This window comes from Oncorhynchus mykiss, chromosome 29 (genome assembly GCF_057628025.1).
Source record: "Oncorhynchus mykiss isolate SJ-2025 chromosome 29, ASM5762802v1, whole genome shotgun sequence".
Classification (NCBI taxonomy): Eukaryota; Metazoa; Chordata; class Actinopteri; order Salmoniformes; family Salmonidae; genus Oncorhynchus; species Oncorhynchus mykiss.
This window is the reverse complement of record NC_143050.1, coordinates 617,743-639,953: the sequence shown is the minus strand read 5'-3', so window position 1 is coordinate 639,953 and position 22,211 is coordinate 617,743. Positions and strand designations below refer to the sequence as shown.

The 22,211-nt window shown below is 43.5% G+C and overlaps 1 protein-coding gene across 3 annotated transcripts in view; it reads right to left on the bottom strand.

Moving 5' to 3' along the window:
• Positions 1–7,583: 7,583 nt before the first annotated feature.
• LOC110519737 (mitochondrial import receptor subunit TOM40B) overlaps positions 7,584–22,211 on the bottom strand; it is a 46,501-nt gene continuing 31,873 nt past the window's right edge. For 2 of the 3 annotated variants that reach the window (XM_090226284.1, XM_090226285.1), the window contains exons 8-11: positions 11,314–11,390; positions 10,651–10,753; positions 10,256–10,368; positions 7,584–10,181 (exon numbers count right to left, since the gene is read on the bottom strand). In XM_090226284.1, coding sequence (XP_090082410.1) covers positions 10,155–10,181; positions 10,256–10,368; positions 10,651–10,753; positions 11,314–11,390 — 320 coding nt within the window. In that variant the 3' untranslated portion in view covers positions 7,584–10,154. Of the gene's footprint in view, positions 10,182–10,255; positions 10,369–10,650; positions 10,754–11,313; positions 11,391–13,653; positions 14,079–22,211 lie in introns of those variants that run through there. The other variant, XM_090226286.1, reaches the window with a different exon arrangement.

The window sequence follows — 22,211 nt, the reverse complement described above, 5'->3', positions numbered from 1 at the left end:
GAGCACTAGAGGAGAGGATCAGACTGCTGCAGACTACCAGATCCTGACCACAGCGTTGACATCACAGCAGAACAGACAAATGAAGAACCCCAAGCCCACCATGATAGCCCTCCTTCTGTCTGAGGACCAACTAGCTTCACCCAGCGCACCCTAGACCTTTTGTCTGAGAACCAACTAGCTTCACCCAGCACGCCCTAGACCTTCTGTCTGAGGACCAACTAGCTTCACCCAGCGCGCCCTAGACCTTCTGTCTGAGGACCAACTAGCTTCACCCAGCGCGCGCCCTAGACCTTCTGTCTGAGAACCAGCTAGGTTCCCCCAGCCACATAATAATACACCCAGCGTGCCCTAGACCTTCTGTCTGAGAACCAACTAGGTTCACCCAGCGTGCCCTATACATTCTGTCTGAGGACAAACAAGGTTCACCCAGCGCGCCCAATACATTTTGTCTGAGGACCAACTAGCTTCACCCAGCGCGCCCTAGACCTTCTGTCTGAGGACCAACTAGGTTCACCCAGCCACATAATAATACACACAGGCACAAACCACCCGAGAACACAGCAGGAAAGGGTGGCCACAGCAATGAAGGGAGTGACTGAAAAAGCTTCTTCTACTTTCCCCAATGCACAAGTGGCTATCTCCACCCTGCTACCACGAAAAGACTTCCACCCTGCTACCATACAACAGGTAAATGCAAGAATTTCCCGTGAAAACCAAATGTTTACCTGGCCCACCACTCCACCCTGGCCCACCACTCCACCCTGGCCCACCACTCCACCCTGGCCCACCACTCCACCCTGAACTTGACCAGCCTCTATGACCAGGTCCACCTCTACAAGGCAGCAGTGCCCACCTTCGCCCGGACTCTAAAGGACATCGCTCTCAAATGTAGCCCCTACACTTCACACAGGAGAAACAGATCAATAAACACCCCGCCCAGACCAGCGAGACACTCTCCCAGACCTGCGGGACCTCCCCCTGGACCTACACATAGAGGACCCACACCGAGAGGACTCACATCCAGACCACAACACCACCAGTCACATACACATCCCCACTCCAAACAATCAACAATCCCCCAAGTCAACCATGCCCACACCCCATTTATGCCCCCTCAGATCAGACCTATGCCCCTCCTGACCACCCCATGCACCCCTCCCCAGCAAAAAGGGCCTCAACATGGAAGTCACACATACGCCCAGGCCGTAAGCAAGCAAACAGGCCCAACCCACACCCACACATGGAATGTACCAGATGCTCAGCAGGCTCTGCTGGTCTGAGGCCAAACCACACAACCAACAACATTGGACACTTTATGGAACACAAAGCCTTCACTATCTCATCCTGGAATATCCCAGGCCTGAGGTCATCTGCCTTTGGCCTAAAGAGCAGGAACCTGGACTTCAAAGAAATACAGACATTGTCATCCTACAAGAAACCTGGTATAGAGGAGACGAACCCACTGGTTCCCCCCTAGGTTACAGAGAGCTGGTAGTCCCATCCACCACACTACCAGGTGGGTGGTATAGAGGAGACGAACCCACTGGTTTCCCCCTAGGTTACAGAGAGCTGGTAGTCCCATCCACCACACTACCAGGTGGGTGGTATAGAGGAGACGAACCCACTGGTTCCCCTCTAGGTTACAGAGAGCTGGTAGTCCCATCCACTAAACTACCAGGTGGGTGGTATAGAGGAGACGAACCCACTGGTTTCCCCCTAGGTTACAGAGAGCTGGTAGTCCCATCCACCACACTACCAGGTGGGTGGTATAGAGGAGATGGACCCACTGGTTTCCCCCTAGGTTACAGAGAGCTGGTAGTCCCATCCACCACACTACCAGGTGTGAAACAGGGAAGGGACTAATGCTAATTTGGTATAGAGCAGACCTAACTCATCTTAACAGAGAAAAAATTTCCTCCTGTGTGCTACCTATATCCCCCCACTATAATCCCCAAACTTTAATGAAGACAGCGTCTCCATCCTGGAGGAGGAAATCAATCATTTCCAGGCCCAGGGACATGTACTAGTCTGTGGCGACCTAAATGCCAGAACTGGACAAGAACCTGACACCCTCAGCACACAGGCGGACAAACACCTGCCTGGAGGTGACAGTATTCCCTCCCCCATATGCCCCCCTAGGCTCAACTATGACAACATAATCAACAAAAAACTGGTCACAACTCCTGCAGCTCTGTCGCACGCTGGGTATGTACATAGTCAAAGATAGGCTTCGAGGGAACTCCTATGGTAAGTACACCTATAGCTCATGTCTTGGCAGTAGTACTGTAGACTACTTTATCACTGACCTCAACCCAGAGTCTCTCAGAGCGTTCACAGTCAGCCCACTGACACCCCTATCAGACCACATCAAAATCACAGTCTACTTGAACAGAGCAATACTCAATCATGAGGCATCAAAGCCAAAGGAACTGAGTAACAATAAGAAATGCTATAGATGGAAGGAATGCAGTTTGGAAATCTACCAAAAAGCTATTGGGCAACAACAAATTCAATCCCTTCTAGACAATTTCCTGGACAAAATGTTCCACTGTAATTGTGAATGTGTAAACTAGGCAGTAGAAAACCTAAACAGTATATTTGAGCTTTCAGCTTCCCTATCAAATCAAAAAATCTCAAATAGAAAACTGAAGAAAATAAACAACAATGACAAATGGTTTGATGAAGAATGCAAAAACCTAAGAAAGAAATTGATAAACCTGTCCAACCAAAAACATAGAGACCCGGAAAACCTGAGTCTACGCCTTCACTATGGTGAATCACTAAAACAATACAGAAATACACTACGGAAAAAGAAGGACCAGCACGTCAGAAATCAGCTCAATGTAATTGAAGAATCCATAGACTCTAACCACTTCTGGGAAAATTGGAAAACACTAAACAAACAACAACACGAATAATTATCTATCCAAAATGGAGATGTATGGGTAAACCACTTCTCCAATCTTATTGGCTCTATAACAATGAACAACCAGCAAAAACATATACATGATCAAATACAAATCTTAGAATCAACTATTAACTGAAGACACACTGTTGTCAACATAACTGAAGACACACTGTTGTCAACATAACTGAAAACACACTGTTGTCAACATAACTGAAAACACACTGTTGTCAACATAACTGAAAACACACTGTTGTCAACATAACTGAAGACACACTGTTGTCAACATAACTGAAGACACACTGTTGTCAACATAACTGAAAACACACTGTTGTCAACATAACTGAAGACACACTGTTGTCAACATAACTGAAGACACACTGTTGTCAACATAACTGAAAACACACTGTTGTCAACATAACTGAAGACACACTGTTGTCAACATAACTGAAAACACACTGTTGTCAACATAACTGAAGACACACTGTTGTCAACATAACTGAAGACACACTGTTGTCAACATAACTGAAGACACACTGTTGTCAACATAACTGAAAACACACTGTTGTCAACATAACTGAAAACACACTGTTGTCAACATAACTGAAAACACACTGTTGTCAACATAACTGAAGACACACTGTTGTCAACATAACTGAAAACACACTGTTGTCAACATAACTGAAAACACACTGTTGTCAACATAACTGAAGACACACTGTTGTCAACATAACTGAAAACACACTGTTGTCAACATAACTGAAGACACACTGTTGTCAACATATCTGAAAACTGTGCGGTTCATATGTATAATATTGATTCAGAGGCCCGAGGACCTCTGCAAAATTGTTTTCTTTTTCACTACTTTTATTTATCTCCATGTCCAGCCCTTATATTTAGCTTCACAATTAAGTGTTTTACAATTTTCATATCAGGAAAATCAGGGCTACAAGTCGAACACAAAACATAAATAATTGACATAAACAGTTGCATTCATGAGTTTTATTGACAAATAAGGCCCGCCAAGCAAAAATCGGATAAAAAATGAATGTATAAGAATCCTGTAAGTACAGAAATAGTTTGCTCAGTGGGAAATAAATATCCAACTACCCAGTGACAACTGTGGGGAGTTTCTGACAGTAACTATGTGAGCTTATTACACTATGTCCTGGGATTTCCTGTGGTCTATGTAGAACCCCTTACAGTATTATAGACACTATGTCCTGGGATTTCCTGTGGTCTATGTAGAACCCCTTGCAGTATTATAGACACTATGTCCTGGGATTTCCTGGGGTCTATGTAGAACCCCTTACAGTATTATAGACACTATGTCCTGGGATTTCCTGGGGTCTATGTAGAACCCCTTACAGTATTATAGACACTATGACCTGGGATTTCCTGTGGTCTATGTAGAACCCCTTACAGTATTATAGACACTATGACCTGGGATTTCCTGGGGTCTATGTAGAACCCCTTACAGTATTATAGACACTATGTCCTGGGATTTCCTGTGGTCTATGTAGAACCCCTTACAGTATTATAGACACTGTGACCTGGGATTTTCTGTGGTCTATGTAGAACCCCTTACAGTATTATAGACACTATGACCTGGGATTTCCTGGGGTCTATGTAGAACCCCTTACAGTATTATAGACACTATGTCCTGGGATTTCCTGTGGTCTATGTAGAACCCCTTACAGTATTATAGACACTATGTCCTGGGATTTCCTGGGGTCTATGTGCCTTCCATCTTCTCCTGCCTGGCTTGTGAGCGTCATAGAGCAAAACAGATTGCATGTACAGTTGAAGTCGGAAGTTAACATACACTTAGGTTGGAGTCATTAAAACACGTTTTTCAACCACTCCACAAATGTCTTGATAACAAACTACAGCTTTGGCAAGTCGGGTAGGACATCTACTTTGTGCAGGACACAAGTAATTTTACCAACAATTGTTTACAGACAGATTATTTAACTTATAATTCACTGTATCACAATTCCAGTGGGTCAGAAGTTTACATACACTAAGTTGACTGTGCCTTTAAACAGTTTGGAAAATTCCAGAAAATGATGTCATGGCTTTAGAAGCTTCTTATAGGCTAATTGACATCATTTGAGTCAATTGGAGGTGAACCTGTGGATGTATTTCAAAGCCTACTTTCAAACTCAGTGCCTCTTTGCTTGACATCATGGGAAAATCAAAATAAATCAGCCAAGACCTCAGAAAACAAATTGTAGACCTCCACAAGTCTGGTTCATCCTCGGGAGCAATTTCCAAACGCCTGAAGGTACCACATTCATCTGTACAAACAATAGTATGCAAGTATAAACACCATGGGACCACGCAGCCGTCATACCGCTCAGGAAGGAGGCGCGTTCTGTCTCCTAGAGATGAACGTACTTTGGTGTGAAAAGTGCAAATCAATCCCAGAACAACAGCAAAGGACCTTGTGAAGATGCTAGAGGAAACGGGTACAAAAGTATCTATATCCACAGTAAAACGAGTCCTATATCAACATAACCTGAAAGGCCACTCAGCAAGGAAGAAGCCACTGCTCCAAAACTGCCATAAAAAAGCCAGACTACGGTTTGCAACTGCACATGGGGACAAATATCGTACTTTTTGGAGAAATGTCCTCTGGTCTGATGAAACAAAAATAGAACTGTTTGGCAATAATGACCATCGTTGTGTTTGGAGGATAAAGGGGGACGCTTGCAAGCCGAAGAACACCATCCCAACCGTGAAGCACGGGGGTGGCAGCATCATGTTGTGGGGGTGCTTTGCTGCAGGAGGGACTGGTGCACTTCGCAAAATAGATGGTACCATGAGGATGGAAAATGATGTGGATATATTGAAGAAACATCTCAAGACATCAGTCAGGAAGTTAAAGCTTGGTCTTCCAAATGGACAATGACCCCAAGCATACTTCCAAAGTTGTGGCAAAATGGCTTAAGGACAACCAAGTCAAGGTATTGGAGTGGCCATCACAAAGCCCTGACCTCAATCCTATAGAAAATGTGGGCAGAACTGAAAAAGCGTGTGCAAGCAAGGAGGCCTACAAACCTGACTCAGTTACACCAGCTCTGTCAGGAGGAATGGGCCAAAATTCACCCAACTTATTGTGGAAAGGAGGGAAGGCTACCCGAAACATTTGACCCAAGTTAAACAATTTAAAGGCAATGTTACGAAACACTAATTGACTGTATGTAAACTTCTGACCCACTGTGAATGTGATGAAAGAAATAAAAGCTGAAATAAATAATTATCTCTACTATTATTCTGACATTTCACATTATTAAAATAAAGTGGTGAACCTAACTGACCTAAGACAGGGAATTTTTACCAAGATTAAATGTCAGGAATTTTGTTTAAATGTATTTGGCTAAGGTGTATCTAAACTTCAGCCGTCAACTGTACATGGTCATGGGTGTCTCAGCTTTGATGCATATATCTTAAACGGAGCCCCAACATGTATTATTTTGAACATTAAGTATAAATACATTATGGTATTACAGTATATAGTATAAATACAGTAAATTATGGGGAATGGAAGGTGTGGTGCATTACAGGGGGTGGAATGGGAGGTGCATTTTAGGGGATGGGAGGTGCATTTTAGGGGATGGGAGAGGCATTTTAGGGGATGGGAGGTGCATTTTAGGGGTTGGGAGGTGCATTTTAGGGGATGGGAGATGCATTTTGGGGGATAGAAGGTGCATTATGGGGATGGGAGGTGCATTATGGGGATGGGAGGTGAATTTTAGGGGATGGGAGGTGCATTTTAGGGGATGGGAGATGCATTATGGGGATGGGAGGTGCATTATGGGGGAGGTGAGCTGCATTATGGGGATGGGAGGTGCATTATGGGGATGGGAGGTGCATTATGGGGGAGGTGAGCTGCATTATGGGGATGGGAGGTGCATTATGGGGATGGGAGGTGCATTTTAGGGGATGGGAGGTGCATTATGGGGATGGGAGGTGCATTATGGGGGAGGTGAGATGCATTATGGGGGAGGTGAGATGCATTATGGGGGATGGGAGATGCATTATGGGGATGGGAGGTGCATTATGGGGATGGGAGATGCATTATGGGGATGGGAGGTGCATTATGGGGGATGGAAGATGCATTATGGGGATGGGAGATGCATTATGGGGATGGGAGGTGCATTTTAGGGGATGGGAGGTGCATTATGGGGATGGGAGGTGCATTTTAGGGGATGGGAGGTGCATTTTAGGGGATGGGAGGTGCATTTTAGGGGATGGAAGGTGCATTTTAGGGGATGGGAGGTGCATTATGGGGATGGGAGGTGCATTATGGGGGATGGGAGGTGAGGTGCATTATGGGGATGGGAGATGCATTATGGGGATGGGAGGTGCATTATGGGGGAGGTGAGCTGCATTATGGGGGAGGTTAATTTTGGGAGCTGGGAGGTGCATTATGGGGGAGGTGAGCTGCATTATGGGGGAGGTGAGCTGCATTATGGGGGAGGTTCATTTTGGGAGCTGGGAGGTGCATTGTGGGGGAGGTGAGCTGCATTATGGGGGAGGTGCATTATGGGGATGGGAGGTGCATTATGCATCAAGATATTTTATATTTTACCCCCAACAATATCTTGAAATAAGATAAATCACTTGTATTATTCATGTTGGGGGGTTAAAATAAGACAAAACGTTCTGCCAATGAGGTTAGCCAATTTATCTTGGTAAGAAAACAAAACACATTTGAAGTGATTTATCCCTCAATATAAGGAAAAAACCTTGATGCAAGATATTTAGGCTTGATTAGAAATCACTTTTTGCAGTGTAACTTCAATGTTTTTGAGGTTTTTACATGGCATTGCAGATTTTAGCTGTATATATATGTGATGTATTTGTAGACAAAACATCGTGGACAAAACATTAACAAAACATTAAGAACACCTGCTCTTTTCCATGACAAACTGACCAGGTGAATCCAGGTGAACGCTATGATTCCCTTATTGATGTCACTTGTTAAATCCACTTCAATCAGTGTAAATGAAGGGGAGGAGACAGGTTAAAGGAGGATTTTTAAGCCTCGAGTCAACTGAGACATTCAGAGGGTGAATGGGCAAGACAAAATATTTAAGTGCCTTTGAACAGAGTTTGGTAGTAGGTGTCAGGCGCACCGACTTGTTTCAAGAATTGCAAAGATGCTGGGTTTTTAAAGCTCAACAGTTTCCAGTGTGTATCAATAATGTTCCACTACCCAAAGGATATCCAGCCAACTTGACATAACTGGGAATTATTTGAATCAACATTGGCCAGCATCCATTGGAATGCTTTTGACACCTTAAGTCCATGCCCCAACGAATTGAGGCTCTTATTACTCAATATTAGGAAGGTGTTCTTAATATTTGGTACATTCAGTGTATAATATAGTAATATCTCCTGCTCCTGGGCTTGTGGAGGATGAGATCATTCTGTCTGGCCGTTATCTCTAGAGATCATACTGTCTGGCCGTTATCTCTAGAGATCATTCTGTCTGGCCGATATCTCTAGAGATCATTCTGTCTGGCCGTTATCTCTAGAGATCATTCTGTCTGGCCGATATCTCTAGAGATCATACTGCCTGGCCGTTATCTCTAGAGATCATTCTGTCTGGCCGTTATCTCTAGAGATCATTCTGTCTGGCCGTTATCTCTAGAGATCATTCTGTCTGGCCGTTATCTTTAGAGATCATACTGTCTGGCCGTTATCTTTAGAGATCATACTGTCTGGCCGTTATCTCTAGAGACCATTCTGGCGGGCCGTTATCTCTAGAGACCATTCTGTCTGGCCGTTATCTCTAGAGATCATACTGTCTGGCCGTTATCTCTAGAGATCATTCTGTCTGGCCGTTATCTCGAGACCATTCTGTCTGGCCGTTATTTCTAGAGATCATTCTGTCTGGGTGCTATCTCTAAAGATAATTCTGTCTGGCCGTTAACTCAAGAGGACCCCACAGTCTCAACATCAGTTTAATCTCTAGAGGGTCCCAGTCTCAACATCAATTTAATCTCTAGAGGGTCCCAGTCTCAACATCTGTTTAATCTCTAGATGGTCCCAGTCTCAACATCTGTATAATCTCTAGAGGGTCCCAGTCACAACATCAGTTTAATCTCTAGAGGGGCCCAGTCTCAACATCTGTATAATCTCTAGAGGGGCCCAGTCTCAACATCAGTTTAATCTCTAGATGGTCCCAGTCTCAACATCAGTTTAATCTCTAGAGGGTCCCACATAGAGTACAAATATATTATGATATTACAATATATAGTATACATAGAGTACGTTATGTGGGAAGGGAGGTGCATTATGGGTGATGGAGTGTGAGATACATTATGGGGGATGGGAGGTGAGGTGCATTATGGGTGATGAAGGGTCAGGTGCCTTATGGGGGGTGGGAGGTGGGGTGCATTGTGGGTGATGGAGGGTGAAGTGCATTATGGGGGATGTGAGGTGCATTATGGCGGAGGTGAGGTGCATTATGGGGGAGGTGAGGTGCATCATGGGGGAGGTGAGATGCATTATGGGGGATGGGAGGTGAGGTGCATTATGGGGGATGGGAGGTGAGGTGCCTTATGGGGAATGGGAGGTGAGGTGCATTATGGGGGATGTGAGGTGAGCACAGGAGGTTGGTGGTACCTTACTTGGGGAGGATGGGTTCGTGGTAATGGCTGGAGCGGAATCATTGGAATGGTATCAAACACATGGTTTGATTCCAGCTATTACTATGAGCTGTCCATTATGCATTATGAGGTGTGGGGGAGTCATAGAGAATGATAGAGACCTCTAGTGGCCAAAAGGCTATATTAGCATGGACAGCGCCATTGATGGATTCCACCATTTTAATGTAGTCAACTGGGTGGGACTTCCAACTTTATTGGCTGATCCTTCCTGATGAACCTATTGGAGCCATGTTTAACTGAGTCATCAAGATTGATCAGCCAATCGTTTAAGAAGAGAATGTACTACTTCAAAATGCCCATGCTGTGTCAGATGATATAATGTCACAGATACTAAATTTAGTCCTCTATCGCTCTCCATGTGTGGAGCTGACATCTCGTGAGTCTGTCCAGTTCAGGTTTTTCAACAGGAAGTGATGTAACAGTTGCCATGTGGTCGCTAGGGGGGGAATTCTTGCTGCACCATTTTCTTCCTCCAAAAACAGGAACGCCGTTTCCCACGAGGCCACAAGGCTGGGGGAGGGGCATGTGAGGGAGTCCCTTCTGTAGAGGGTTGTGGGTGTTGTAGTCTAGCCCACATTGATTCCCAGCCCCACCTGCACACAGATACGCTACGGTAAGTACACACTACCACCACCGCCATAACCAAAACAACAACACCATCCCCCACCTGCAGTTTGTCACCACGGTGATTAACGAAGGCTCCCATCAGCAGTGTAGCAGGGAGAGGAGACAGACTCTTCTCCAGTACTCCTCCAATTATACACCTACTGTTAACCATGCCTACACACACACACACACACACACACACACACACACACACACACACACACACACACACACAGGCTGCAGTCAACATTTGTCATCAGGAATACATATTTGCCAGTGGAGGCTGCTGAGGGGAGGAGAGCTTATAATACTGTCTGGAACAAAACGAATGGAATGGCATCAAGTATTTGATACCTTTCCACTCATTCTGCTCATTACAACGAGACCGTCCTCCCCAATTAAGGTACCACCAACCTCCTGTGATATTTACATAATAACCCCACCACCCCTCCACACCTCTGAACACCATGTTAGCCTCAGGTAGTTCCATCTGGTACCCGAAGGAGGCCGTCGTCTCCTGAGTCCTGGTACTGGCCTCAAACTCTACCCCCACCTGGATCTATATACACACATATATATATATATACATACACACACACACACACACACACACACACACACACAAGTTGTTGGACGGTATTGACAACAGCCCCTCCTAGTGGTAGTCTGGTAGAAATGGTCTGGTCTGGTGTAGTGGGGTCTGGTCTGGTGTAGTGGGGTCTGGTCTGGTGTAGTGGGGTCTGGTCTGGTGTAGTGGGGTCTGGTCTGGTGTAGTGGGGTCTGGTCTGGTGTAGTGGGGTCTAGTCTGGTGTAGTGGGGTCTGGTCTGGTGTAGTGGAGTCTGGTCTGGTGTAGTGGGGTCTGGTCTGGTGTAGTGGGGTCTGGTCTGGTGTAGTGGGGTCTGGTCTGGTGTAATGTAGTCTGGTGTAGTGGGGTCTGGTCTGGTGTAGTGTAGTCTGGTGTAGTGGGGTCTGGTCTGGTCTGGTGTAGTGGGGTCTGGTCTGGTGTAGTGGGGTCTGGTCTGGTGTAATGGGGTCTGGTGTAGTAGGGTCTGGTTTGGTGTGTTGAGTGTTTCTAGTGTGTGTGTGAGTGAGTGTGTATTGTGTTTGTCAATGTGTACCTGTTTGTTAGCTCTATGGTAGTAGCTGGCGTGAGCTCCTCCTTTCCCAGCATTCAGTGTCGCCACCCAGTTAGGACCTGACGTAGAATCACAAAGAATCTACTAGATCAGACTGATGTAGAATAACACAGGATAAACTAGATCATACCGTCTGACGTAGAATAACACAGCATAAACTAGATCATACCGTCTGACGTAGAATCCCAGAGAATATATTAGATTAGACATTCTGACGTAGAATCACAGAGAATATACTGTGTATATATAAAATGTGTATATATATATATATATATATATATAACATGTGTATATATAATGTGTATATATATATATATAATGTGCATATATAATGTGTGTATATATAATGTGTGTATATATATAATGTGTGTATATATATATATATGTGTGTATATATATAATGTGTGTATATACAGTGCCTTGCGAAAGTATTCGGCCCCCTTGAACTTTGCGACCTTTTGCCACATTTCAGGCTTCAAACATAAAGATATAAAACTGTATTTTTTTGTGAAGAATCAACAACAAGTGGGACACAATCATGAAGTGGAAGGACATTTATTGGATATTTCAAAGTTTTTTAACAAATCAAAAACTGAAAAATTGGGCGTGCAAAATTATTCAGCCCCCTTAAGTTAATACTTTGTAGCGCCACCTTTTGCTGCTATTACAGCTGTAAGTCGCTTGGGGTATGTCTCTATCAGTTTTGCACATCGAGAGACTGACATTTTTTCCCATTCCTCCTTGCAAAACAGCTCGAGCTCAGTGAGGTTGGATGGAGAGCATTTGTGAACAGCAGTTTTCAGTTCTTTCCACAGATTCTCGATTGGATTCAGGTCTGGACTTTGACTTGGACATTCTAACACCTGGATATGTTTATTTTTGAACCATTCCATTGTAGATTTTGCTTTATGTTTTGGATCATTGTCTTGTTGGAAGACAAATCTCCGTCCCAGTCTCAGGTCTTTTGCAGACTCCATCAGGTTTTCTTCCAGAATGGTCCTGTATTTGGCTCCAGCCATCTTCCCATCAATTTTAACCATCTTCCCTGTCCCTGCTGAAGAAAAGCAGGCCCAAACCATGATGCTGCCACCACCATGTTTGACAGTGGGGATGGTGTGTTCAGCTGTGTTGCTTTTACGCCAAACATAACGTTTTGCATTGTTGCCAAAAAGTTAAATTTTGGTTTCATCTGACCAGAGCACCTTCTTCCACATGTTTGGTGTGTCTCCCAGGTGGCTTGTGGCAAACTTTAAACGACACTTTTTATGGATATCTTTAAGAAATGGCTTTCTTCTTGCCACTCTTCCATAAAGGCCAGATTTGTGCAATATACGACTGATTGTTGTCCTATGGACAGAGTCTCCCACCTCAGCTGTAGATCTCTGCAGTTCATCCAGAGTGATCATGGGCCTCTTGGCTGCATCTCTGATCAGTCTTCTCCTTGTATGAGCTGAAAGTTTAGAGGGACGGCCAGGTCTTGGTAGATTTGCAGTGGTCTGATATTCCTTCCATTTCAATATTATCGCTTGCACAGTGCTCCTTGGGATGTTTAAAGCTTGGGAAATCTTTTTGTATCCAAATCCGGCTTTAAACTTCTTCACAGCAGTATCTTGGACCTGCCTGGTGTGTTCCTTGTTCTTCATGATGCTCTCTGCGCTTTTGACGGACCTCTGAGACTATCACAGTGCAGGTGCATTTATACGGAGACTTGATTACACACAGGTGGATTGTATTTATCATCATTAGTCATTTAGGTCAACATTGGATCATTCAGAGATCCTCACTGAACTTCTGGAGAGAGTTTGCTGCACTGAAAGTAAAGGGGCTGAATAATTTTGCACGCCCAATTTTTCAGTTTTTGATTTGTTAAAAAAGTTTGAAATATCCAATAAATGTCGTTCCACTTCATGATTGTGTCCCACTTGTTGTTGATTCTCCACAAAAAAATACAGTTTTATATCTTTATGTTTGAAGCCTGAAATGTGGCAAAAGGTCGCAAAGTTCAAGGGGGCCGAATACTTTCGCAAGGCACTGTATATAATGTGTGTATATATATATAATGTGTGTATATATATGTGTATATATATAATGTGTGTATATATATATGTGTGTATATATATAATGTGTGTATATATATATAATGTGTGTATATATATGTGTATATATATAATGTGTGTATATATATATGTGTGTATATATATAATGTGTGTATATATATGTGTGTATATATAACGTGTGTATATATAATATGTGTGTATATATATAATGTGTATATTTATAATGTGTGTATATATATAATGTGTGTATATACAGTACCTGTCAAAAGTTCGGACACACCTAATTTATTTTTTACATTGTAGAATAATAGTGAAGACATCAAAACTATGATATAACACATATTGAATCATGTTGCAACCAAAAAAATGTTAAACAAATCAAAATATATTTTATATTTCAGATTCTTCAAAATAGCCACCATTTGCCTTGACGACAGCCTTGCACACTCTTGGCATTCTCTCACCAGCTTCACCTGGAATGCTTTTCCAACAGTTTGAAGGAGTTCCCACATATGCTGAGCACTAGTAGGCTGCTTTTCCTTCACTCTGCGGTCCAACTCATCCCAAACCATCTCAATTGGGTTGAGGATGGGTGATTGTGGAGGCCAGGTCATCTGATGCAGCACTCCATCACTCTCCTTCTTGGTCAAATAGCCATTACACAGCCTGGAGGTGTGTTGGGTCATTGTCCTGTTGAAAAACAAATGATAGTCCCACTAAGCGCAAACCAGATGGGACGGCGTATTTCTGCAGAATGCTATGGTAACCATACTGCTTAAGTGTGCCTTGATTTAAAAAAAAACCACTAACAGTGTCACCAGCAAAGCGCCCCCACACCATCAAACCTCCTCTTCCATGCTTCACGGTGGGAACCACACATGCGGAGATCATATGTTCACCTACTCTGCGTCTCACAAAGACATAGTGGTTGGAACCAAACATCTCAAACTTGGACTCATCAGACCAAAGGACAGATTTCCACCAGTCTAATATTTATTATTTTATTAGGATCCCCATTAGATAACGCCGTAACGCTAGCTGATCTTCCTGGGGTCCAACACCAATTAACAAGACATTACAAACAACCACAATCAAGCCTTCACAAACATTCAACAAGTAGACAATATTGATCACTAAAATACCTGACAGGAAACATTTAACATTCAGTTGATACTTTCTATTTCCTGTCCAGTCATATGGTCTATCCCATTAGATGTTCTTTCTATTTCCTGTCCAGTCATATGGTCTATCCCATTAGATGTTCTTTCTATTTCCTGTCCAGTCATATGGTCTATCCCATTAGATGTTCTTTCTATTTCCTGTCCAGTCATATGGTCTATCCCATTAGATGTTCTTTCTATTTCCTGTCCAGTCATATGGTCTATCTCATTAGATGTTCTTTCTATTTCCTGTCCAGTCATATGGTCTATCACATTAGATGCTATTTTAGTTTTTTCTTGAAGGTGGATTTACTTTTTGCCTGAGAGATATGGATTGGTAAAGAGATCCATTCAGCTGAGAGATATGGATTGGTAAAGAGATCCATTCAGCTGAGAGATATGGATTGGTAAAGAGTTCCATTCAGCTGAGAGATATGGATTGGTAAAGAGTTCCATTCAACTGAGAGATATGGATTGGTAAAGAGATCCATTCAGCTGAGAGATATGGATTGGTAAAGAGATCCATTCAGCTGAGAGATATGGATTGGTAAAGAGATCCATTCAGCTGAGAGATATGGATTGGTAAAGAGATATATGGATTGGTAAAGAGATCCATTCAGCTGAGAGATATGGATTGGTAAAGAGTTCCATTCAGCTGAGAGATATGGATTAGTAAAGAGTTCCATTCAGCTGAGAGATATGGATTGGTAAAGAGTTCCATTCAGCTGAGAGATATGGATTGGTAAAGAGATCCATTCAGCTGAGAGATATGGATTGGTAAAGAGATCCATTCAGCTGAGAGATATGGATTGGTAAAGAGATCCATTCAGCTGAGAGATATGGATTGGTAAAGAGTTCCATTCAGCTGAGAGATATGGATTGGTAAAGAGATCCATTCAGCTGAGAGATATGGATTGGTAAAGAGATCCATTCAGCTGAGAGATATGGATTGGTAAAGAGATCCATTCAGCTGAGAGATATGGATTGGTAAAGAGATCCATTCAGCTATGGCTCTGTATAAAACTGTAGATTCAAGGTGATTTGTCCTTGGCTTGGGTTGTCTTCAGCTGCCATGAATTTACCTGTCTGGTTTGGTGGTTATGCGGTGTTGCTAGTATGTACTAACTGGCCTGAAAAAATACTGAGTGTTTTTTATTTTAAATATAACATTCCTAAAGAAAATCAGAAGACTGGATAGACATTTGTTTTTAACGTGAAGCCATGAGAGATTCTGATGCATTTGGATAATATTCATACGGTTAGAACAATGAAGAGCTAATCTGGTAGCCCTGTTTAGAACAATGAAGAGTTAATCTGGTAGCCCTGTTTAGAACAATGAAGAGTTAATCTGGCAGCCCTGTTTAGAACAATGAAGAGCTAATCTGGTAGCCCTGTTTAGAACAATGAAGAGCTAATCTGGTAGCCCTGTTTAGAACAATGAAGAGCTAATCTGGTAGCCCTGTTTAGAACAATGAAGAGCTAATCTGGTAGCCCTGTTTAGAACAATGGAGAGCTAATCTGGTAGCCCTGTTTAGAACAATGAAGAGCTAATCTGGTAGCCCTGTTTAGAACAATGAAGAGCTAATCTGGTAGCCCTGTTTAGAACAATGGAGAGCTAATCTGGTAGCCCTGTTTAGAACAATGAAGAGCTAATCTGGTAGCCCTGTTTTGAGACATTTGGATATTTTTTATATACATCATTGCTGCAGATGACCATATAACCAGACAGTACTCTAAGTGTGGTAGGATCAGGGATTGACCATATAACTGGACAGTCCTCTAAGTGTGATAGGACCAGGGATTGACCATATAACTGGACAGTACTCTAAGTGTGATAGGACCAGGGATTGAATCACCTGATTCAGTGTGCCAGATGTTACATACTCTGAGCATTTTCTTGTAACATCAATTTGTTCATATCAACCGACTCAGACACTATTCTATTACTACTACCATTCACCATACTATTCTTAGTTCACTGCTCACTACATCTGTTAGCTCATTAACATTCTGATGCTGCGCTCTACATTGTAGAGTCATCAGCATACATGACCACTGTTGCTTTGTTCATTACTGAAGGTAAATCATTAGTAAAGATCGAGTGGAGAAGTGGTCCTAGGCAACTTCCTTGAGGAACACCACAGTGTATATCTTTACTGCTTGAAAAGCTACCATTAAAGAACATGTCTTGCCTTCTCCTGGATTGATAGCTTTCCATCCAGGATAGAGCTGCAGACTTAAAACCATAACATTTGACTTTACCTAGTAACAGTTCATGATCAATTACAGTGGGGCAAAAAAGTATTTAGTCAGCCACCAATTGTGCAAGTTCCCCCAGTTAAAAAGATGAGAGTGGCCTGTAATTCTCATCATAGGTCCACTTCAACTATGACAGACAAAATGAGAAAAAAAAATCCAGAAATCACATTGTAGGATTTTGAATGAATTTATTTGCAAATTATGGTGGAAAATGAGTATTTGGTCAATAACAAAAGTATATCTCAATACTTTGTCATTGCCAACAAAGGGTATATAACAGAGGTCAAACGTTTTCTGTAAGTCTTCACAAGGTTTTCACACACTGTTGCTGGTATTTTGGCCCATTCCTCCATGCAGATCTCCTCTAGAGCAGTGATGTTTTGGGGCTGTTGCTTGGCAACACGGACTTTCAACTCCCTCCAAAGATTTTCTATGGGGTTGAGATCTGGAGACTGGTTAGGCCACTCCAGGACCTTGAAATGCTTCTTACAAAGCCACTCCTTCGTTGCCCGGGCGGTGTGTTTGGGATCATTGTCATGCTGAAAGACCCAGCCACGTTTCATCTTCTATGCCCTTGCTGATGGAAGGAGGTTTTCACTCAAAATCTCACGATACATGGCCCCATTCATTCTTTCCTTTACAAGGATCAGTCGTCCTGGTCCCTTTGCAGAAAAACAGCCCCAAAGCATGATGTTTCCACCCCCATGCTTCACAGTAGGTATGGTGTTCTTTGGATGCAACTCAGCATTCTTTGTCCTCCAAACACAACGAGTTTTTACCAAAAAGTTATATTTTGGTTTCATCTGACCATATGACATTCTCCCAATCTTCTTCTGGATCATCCAAATTCTCTCTAGCAAACTTCAGACGGGCCTGGACATGTACTGGCTTAAGCAGGGGGACACGTCTGGCACTGCAGGATTTGAGTCGCTGGCGGCATAGTGCGTTACTGATGGTAGGCTTTGTTACTTTGGTCCCAGCTCTCTGCAGGTCATTCACTAGGTCCCCACGTGTGGTTCTGAGATTTTTGCTCACCGTTCTTGTGATCATTTTGACCCTACCACGGGTGAGATCTTGCGTGGAGCCCCAGATCGAGGGAGATTATCAGTGGTCTTGTATGTCTTCCATTTCCTAATAATTGCTCCCACAGTTGATTTCTGCAAACCAAGCTGCTTACCTATTGCAAATTCAGTCTTCCCAGTCTGGTGCAGGTCTACAATTTTGTTCCTGGTGTCCTTTGACAGCTCTTTGGTCTTGGCCATAGCGGAGTTTGGAGTGTGACTGTTTGAGGTTGAGGACAGGTGTCTTTTATACTGATAACAAGTTCAAACATGTGCCATTAATACAGGTAACGAGTGGAGGACAGAGGAGCCTCTTAAAGAAGAAGTTACAGGTCTGTGAGAGCCAGAAATCTTGCTTGTTTGTAAGTGACTGTGGCAAACCTCTTCAAGGTTAGGAGCGTTTGTCACAAATTAAGTGGTAAACTGTCACCAAATCACCCAAGAATGAGAGTTCTTTCGAACAGTTTGTTTGTTTCTCCGTCCTGGTCCACCCAGGCCGTAGGCGAGGTCAAGGATAGCAGGGTTCGGTACACAAATCGTGTTCTCGGTAGGTCCAGGTCCAAACGCCAACAGGTAAATCCAAAACAATCCAGCTCATACGGTAAATCCAGCCAATCTCTATTGTCTTTTTCTCTATTGTTCATAGATCCTTCCAGCACTCTCTCTTCCTCTTCCTCGTTTTTCTTGACCCTTTATCTGTGGGTCGGCTCCACCTTCTGAGGGTTCCCCTTGTTTCTGGGACTTGTAGTTTTGGTGGTCGGCCATTTTGTGATCTGTAGTTCTCACAGGGGTGGCCATTTTAGTGATCGGGCAGAGTCCGTTTATTAGTTCTGCTCTCACATATCTGCCATTTATCACTCGACCCCCTTCTTTGCCACAGTGACCAAATACTTATTTTCCACCATAATTTGCAAATAAATTCATTAAAAATCCTACAATATGATTTTCTGGATTTTTTTTCTCATTTTGTCTGTCATAGTTGAAGTGTACCTATGATGAAAATGACAGGCCTCTCTCATCTTTTTAAGTGGGTGAACTTGCACAATTGGTTGCTGACTAAATACTTTTTTGCCCCACTGTATATCAAAAGCAGACAACGACAACATGACAACAGCATAATTTCTACCTCTTCCCTTTCTACTTGATGAAATTCAAACAATCTTTTAAGGGTATAATGACATGGAGCCATCAGTTGGAATCATAGCATTCCTCAACTTGTCCACTTTGCCTGTAAAATATTAATTAAAGTAGTTTGCGATGTCGTGTGGTTTGTATTTAATATACCCTCTGATTCAACAAAAGAGGTGGACATGTTTGAATTCCTACCCATAATAGTGTTCAACGTTCTCCACAGCTTTTCCCATCATCCTTCACTTCATCAATGTTGTATTGATAGAATCCCTTCTTCTTTCCTTTGTTTAGTTTGGTCACAAGATGTATTAATTTACAATAACTTTGCTTACCAAACAGAGTGGCAGATTTATCTGCTACTTTGTTTTGGCATCATGACATTTCTCAGCTCATCATCAATCCACGGGGCACTGTTTGACCTCACAGTGCATTTTCTTAAAGGGGCTTATCAGCTATACTCCTAAATAAATTCATAAACAAACTTAGTGTCATTTCAGGATCATCCTTACTGCACACTTCTAATCATTGCACATTCTTATTCTCATCCACAAACGAGTCCTGATTGAACCCTCTGTAGGACCTGTGGTAGATTACCTTAGGGCCAGGTATTGTAGTGTTCCTAGTGAGTGAGTCCTGATTGAACCCTCTGTAGGACCTGTGGTAGATTACCTTAGGGCCAGCCTCTGGTATTTTAGTGTTCCTAGTAAGTGAGTCCTGATTGAACCCTCTATAGGATCTTGGCCAGGTCGCAATTGTAAATGAGAACTTGTTCTCAACTTGCCTACCTGGTTAAATAAAAAAATAAATAAAAAACTGCAACTCCACCCCTATATCTATTTCTGTCCCTCCTGAACATATTGTATCCATGTATAGAGATCTCAGCTTCCTCAATAGAAGAGTCCAAGGGAGTCTCTGATATTGCCAATACATTAATATTGTTTGACTGCACCAGACAGTGTATTTCATGAATTTTGTTCCTTAAACTGCATATATTCAAGTGAGCAATGAACAGACCTTTCTCTGCTAGAATAACAGTATTTATACGTCCAAACATGAATCAGCAGTTGGAATGTGAGAGAGAGATACTCAGTCAGTGTGTGTGTGGCTGGAATGACTTGTGTCTGTCGCTCCTCCTAACTCCTTGGGAGGGAGGGTGAACAATCAGTTTGTCATACCTCAGGTATGCTATGTCTGTCACACCCTGATCTGTTTCACCTGTCTTCGTTATTGTCTCCACCTGCCTCCAGGTGTAGCCCATCTTCCCCATTATCCCCTGTGGACTTATACTGGTGTTCTCTGTTTGTCTGTTTCCAGTTCGTCTTGTTTGTTCTAGCCTACCAGCGGTTTGTCTTAGCGCCTGCTTTCCCCCAGTCTCTCTTTCTTGCCCTCCTGGTTTTGACCCTTGCCTGGCCTGCTGTCCTGTACCTTTCCCCTACTTCTCTGGACTATTGACCTCTGCCTGACCCTGACCTGACCCTGTGGGACTATTAAACTATTGGTTATCCGATGTGGTCTGCATCTGGGTTTTACCTTCATATCTGATAATGTCACCTCGTTCTCTTGCAGCCTTCATATCTGATAATGTCACCTCGTTCTCTTGCAGCCTTCATATCTGATAATGTCACCTCATTCTCTTGCAGCCTTCATATCTGATAATGTAATCTCGTTCTCTTGCAGCCTTCATATCTGATAATGTCACCTCGTTCTCTTGCAGCCTTCATATCTGATAATGTCACCTCGTTCTCCTGCAGCCTTCATATCTGGTAATGTCACCTCGTTCTCTTGCAGCCTTCATAGCTGGTAATGTCACCTCGTTCTCTTGCAGCCTTCATATCTGGTAATGTCACCTCGTTCTCTTGCAGCCTTCATTTCTGGTAATGTCACCTCGTTCTCTTGCAGCCTTCATATCTGATAATGTCACCTCGTTCTCTTGCAGCCTTCATATCTGATAATGTCACCTCGTTCTCTTGCAGCCTTCATATCTGATAATGTCACCTCGTTCTCTTGCAGCCTTCATATCTGGTATTAGTTCCTTTCTTCTTTGATGGACTGAATCTGATAAATCCTCATTGATGAAGATGAAAGACCCTTTAAGGCATCTGGCTTTTTCAAGGACTGAAAGATGATCCTTGAACCTGCGGAATTTCACTACAATTGGCCTGGGTCTGGTTCCATTCTCACCCCTAGTGACCCCTGTTTTCCCAGACCGGTGTCTGGTTCCATTCTCACCCATAGTGACCCCTGGTTTCCCAGACCGGTGTCTGGTTCCATTCTCACCCCTAGTGACCCCTGGTTTCCCAGACCGGTGTCTGGTTCCATTCTCACCCCTAGTGTCCCCTGGTTTCCCAGACCGGTGTCTGGTTCCATTCTCACCCCTAGTGACCCCTGGTTTCCCAGACCGGTGAGCACATTCCAGATCTACCTGTTGATCCAGTTGTAGCTCCTCAGAAAACAGCTTTTGAACTTTGTCCTCTGATTCAGCCCACGTCTCACTTTGGCTCTCCTGGATACCATCTATTACAAGATTATTTCTCCTCGATTGTCCATCCAGGTAATCAGCCTCCCAGACTGTGGTGATTTCATTCTGCCTTCCCAGACATGTTCTGGAGGCCCTCCCAGACTGTGGGGATTTCATTCTGCCTTCCCAGACATGTTGTGGAGGCCCTCCCTGACTGTGGGGATTTCATTCTGCCTTCCCAGACATGTTCTGGAGGCCTTCCCTGACTGTGGGGATTTCATTCTGCCTTCCCAGACATGTTCTGGAGGTCCTCCCTGACTGTGGGGATTTCATTCTGCCTTCCCAGACATGTTCTGGAGGCCCTCCCTGACTGTGGGGATTTCATTCTGACTTCCCATACATGTTCTGGAGGCCCTCCCTGACTGTGGGGATTTCATTCTGCCTTCCCAGACATGTTCTGGAGGCGCTCCCTGACTGTGGGGATTTCATTCTGCCTTCCCATACACCTTCTGGAGGTCCTCCCTGACTGTGGGGATTTCATTCTGCCTTCCCAGACATGTGCTGGAGGCCCTCCCTGACTGTGGGGATTTCATTCTGCCTTCCCATACACGTTCTAGCTTCATAGCTAGCAGCTAGGCTAGCTGCTTTGCCAATGTATTACCACCTTGTTTGAGCACGGTTCCCTGGACATATATTAGCGTTCCAGCGTTAACACTAACTGTGTCCCAGGAACCAGATATGAAAAGGAAAACTA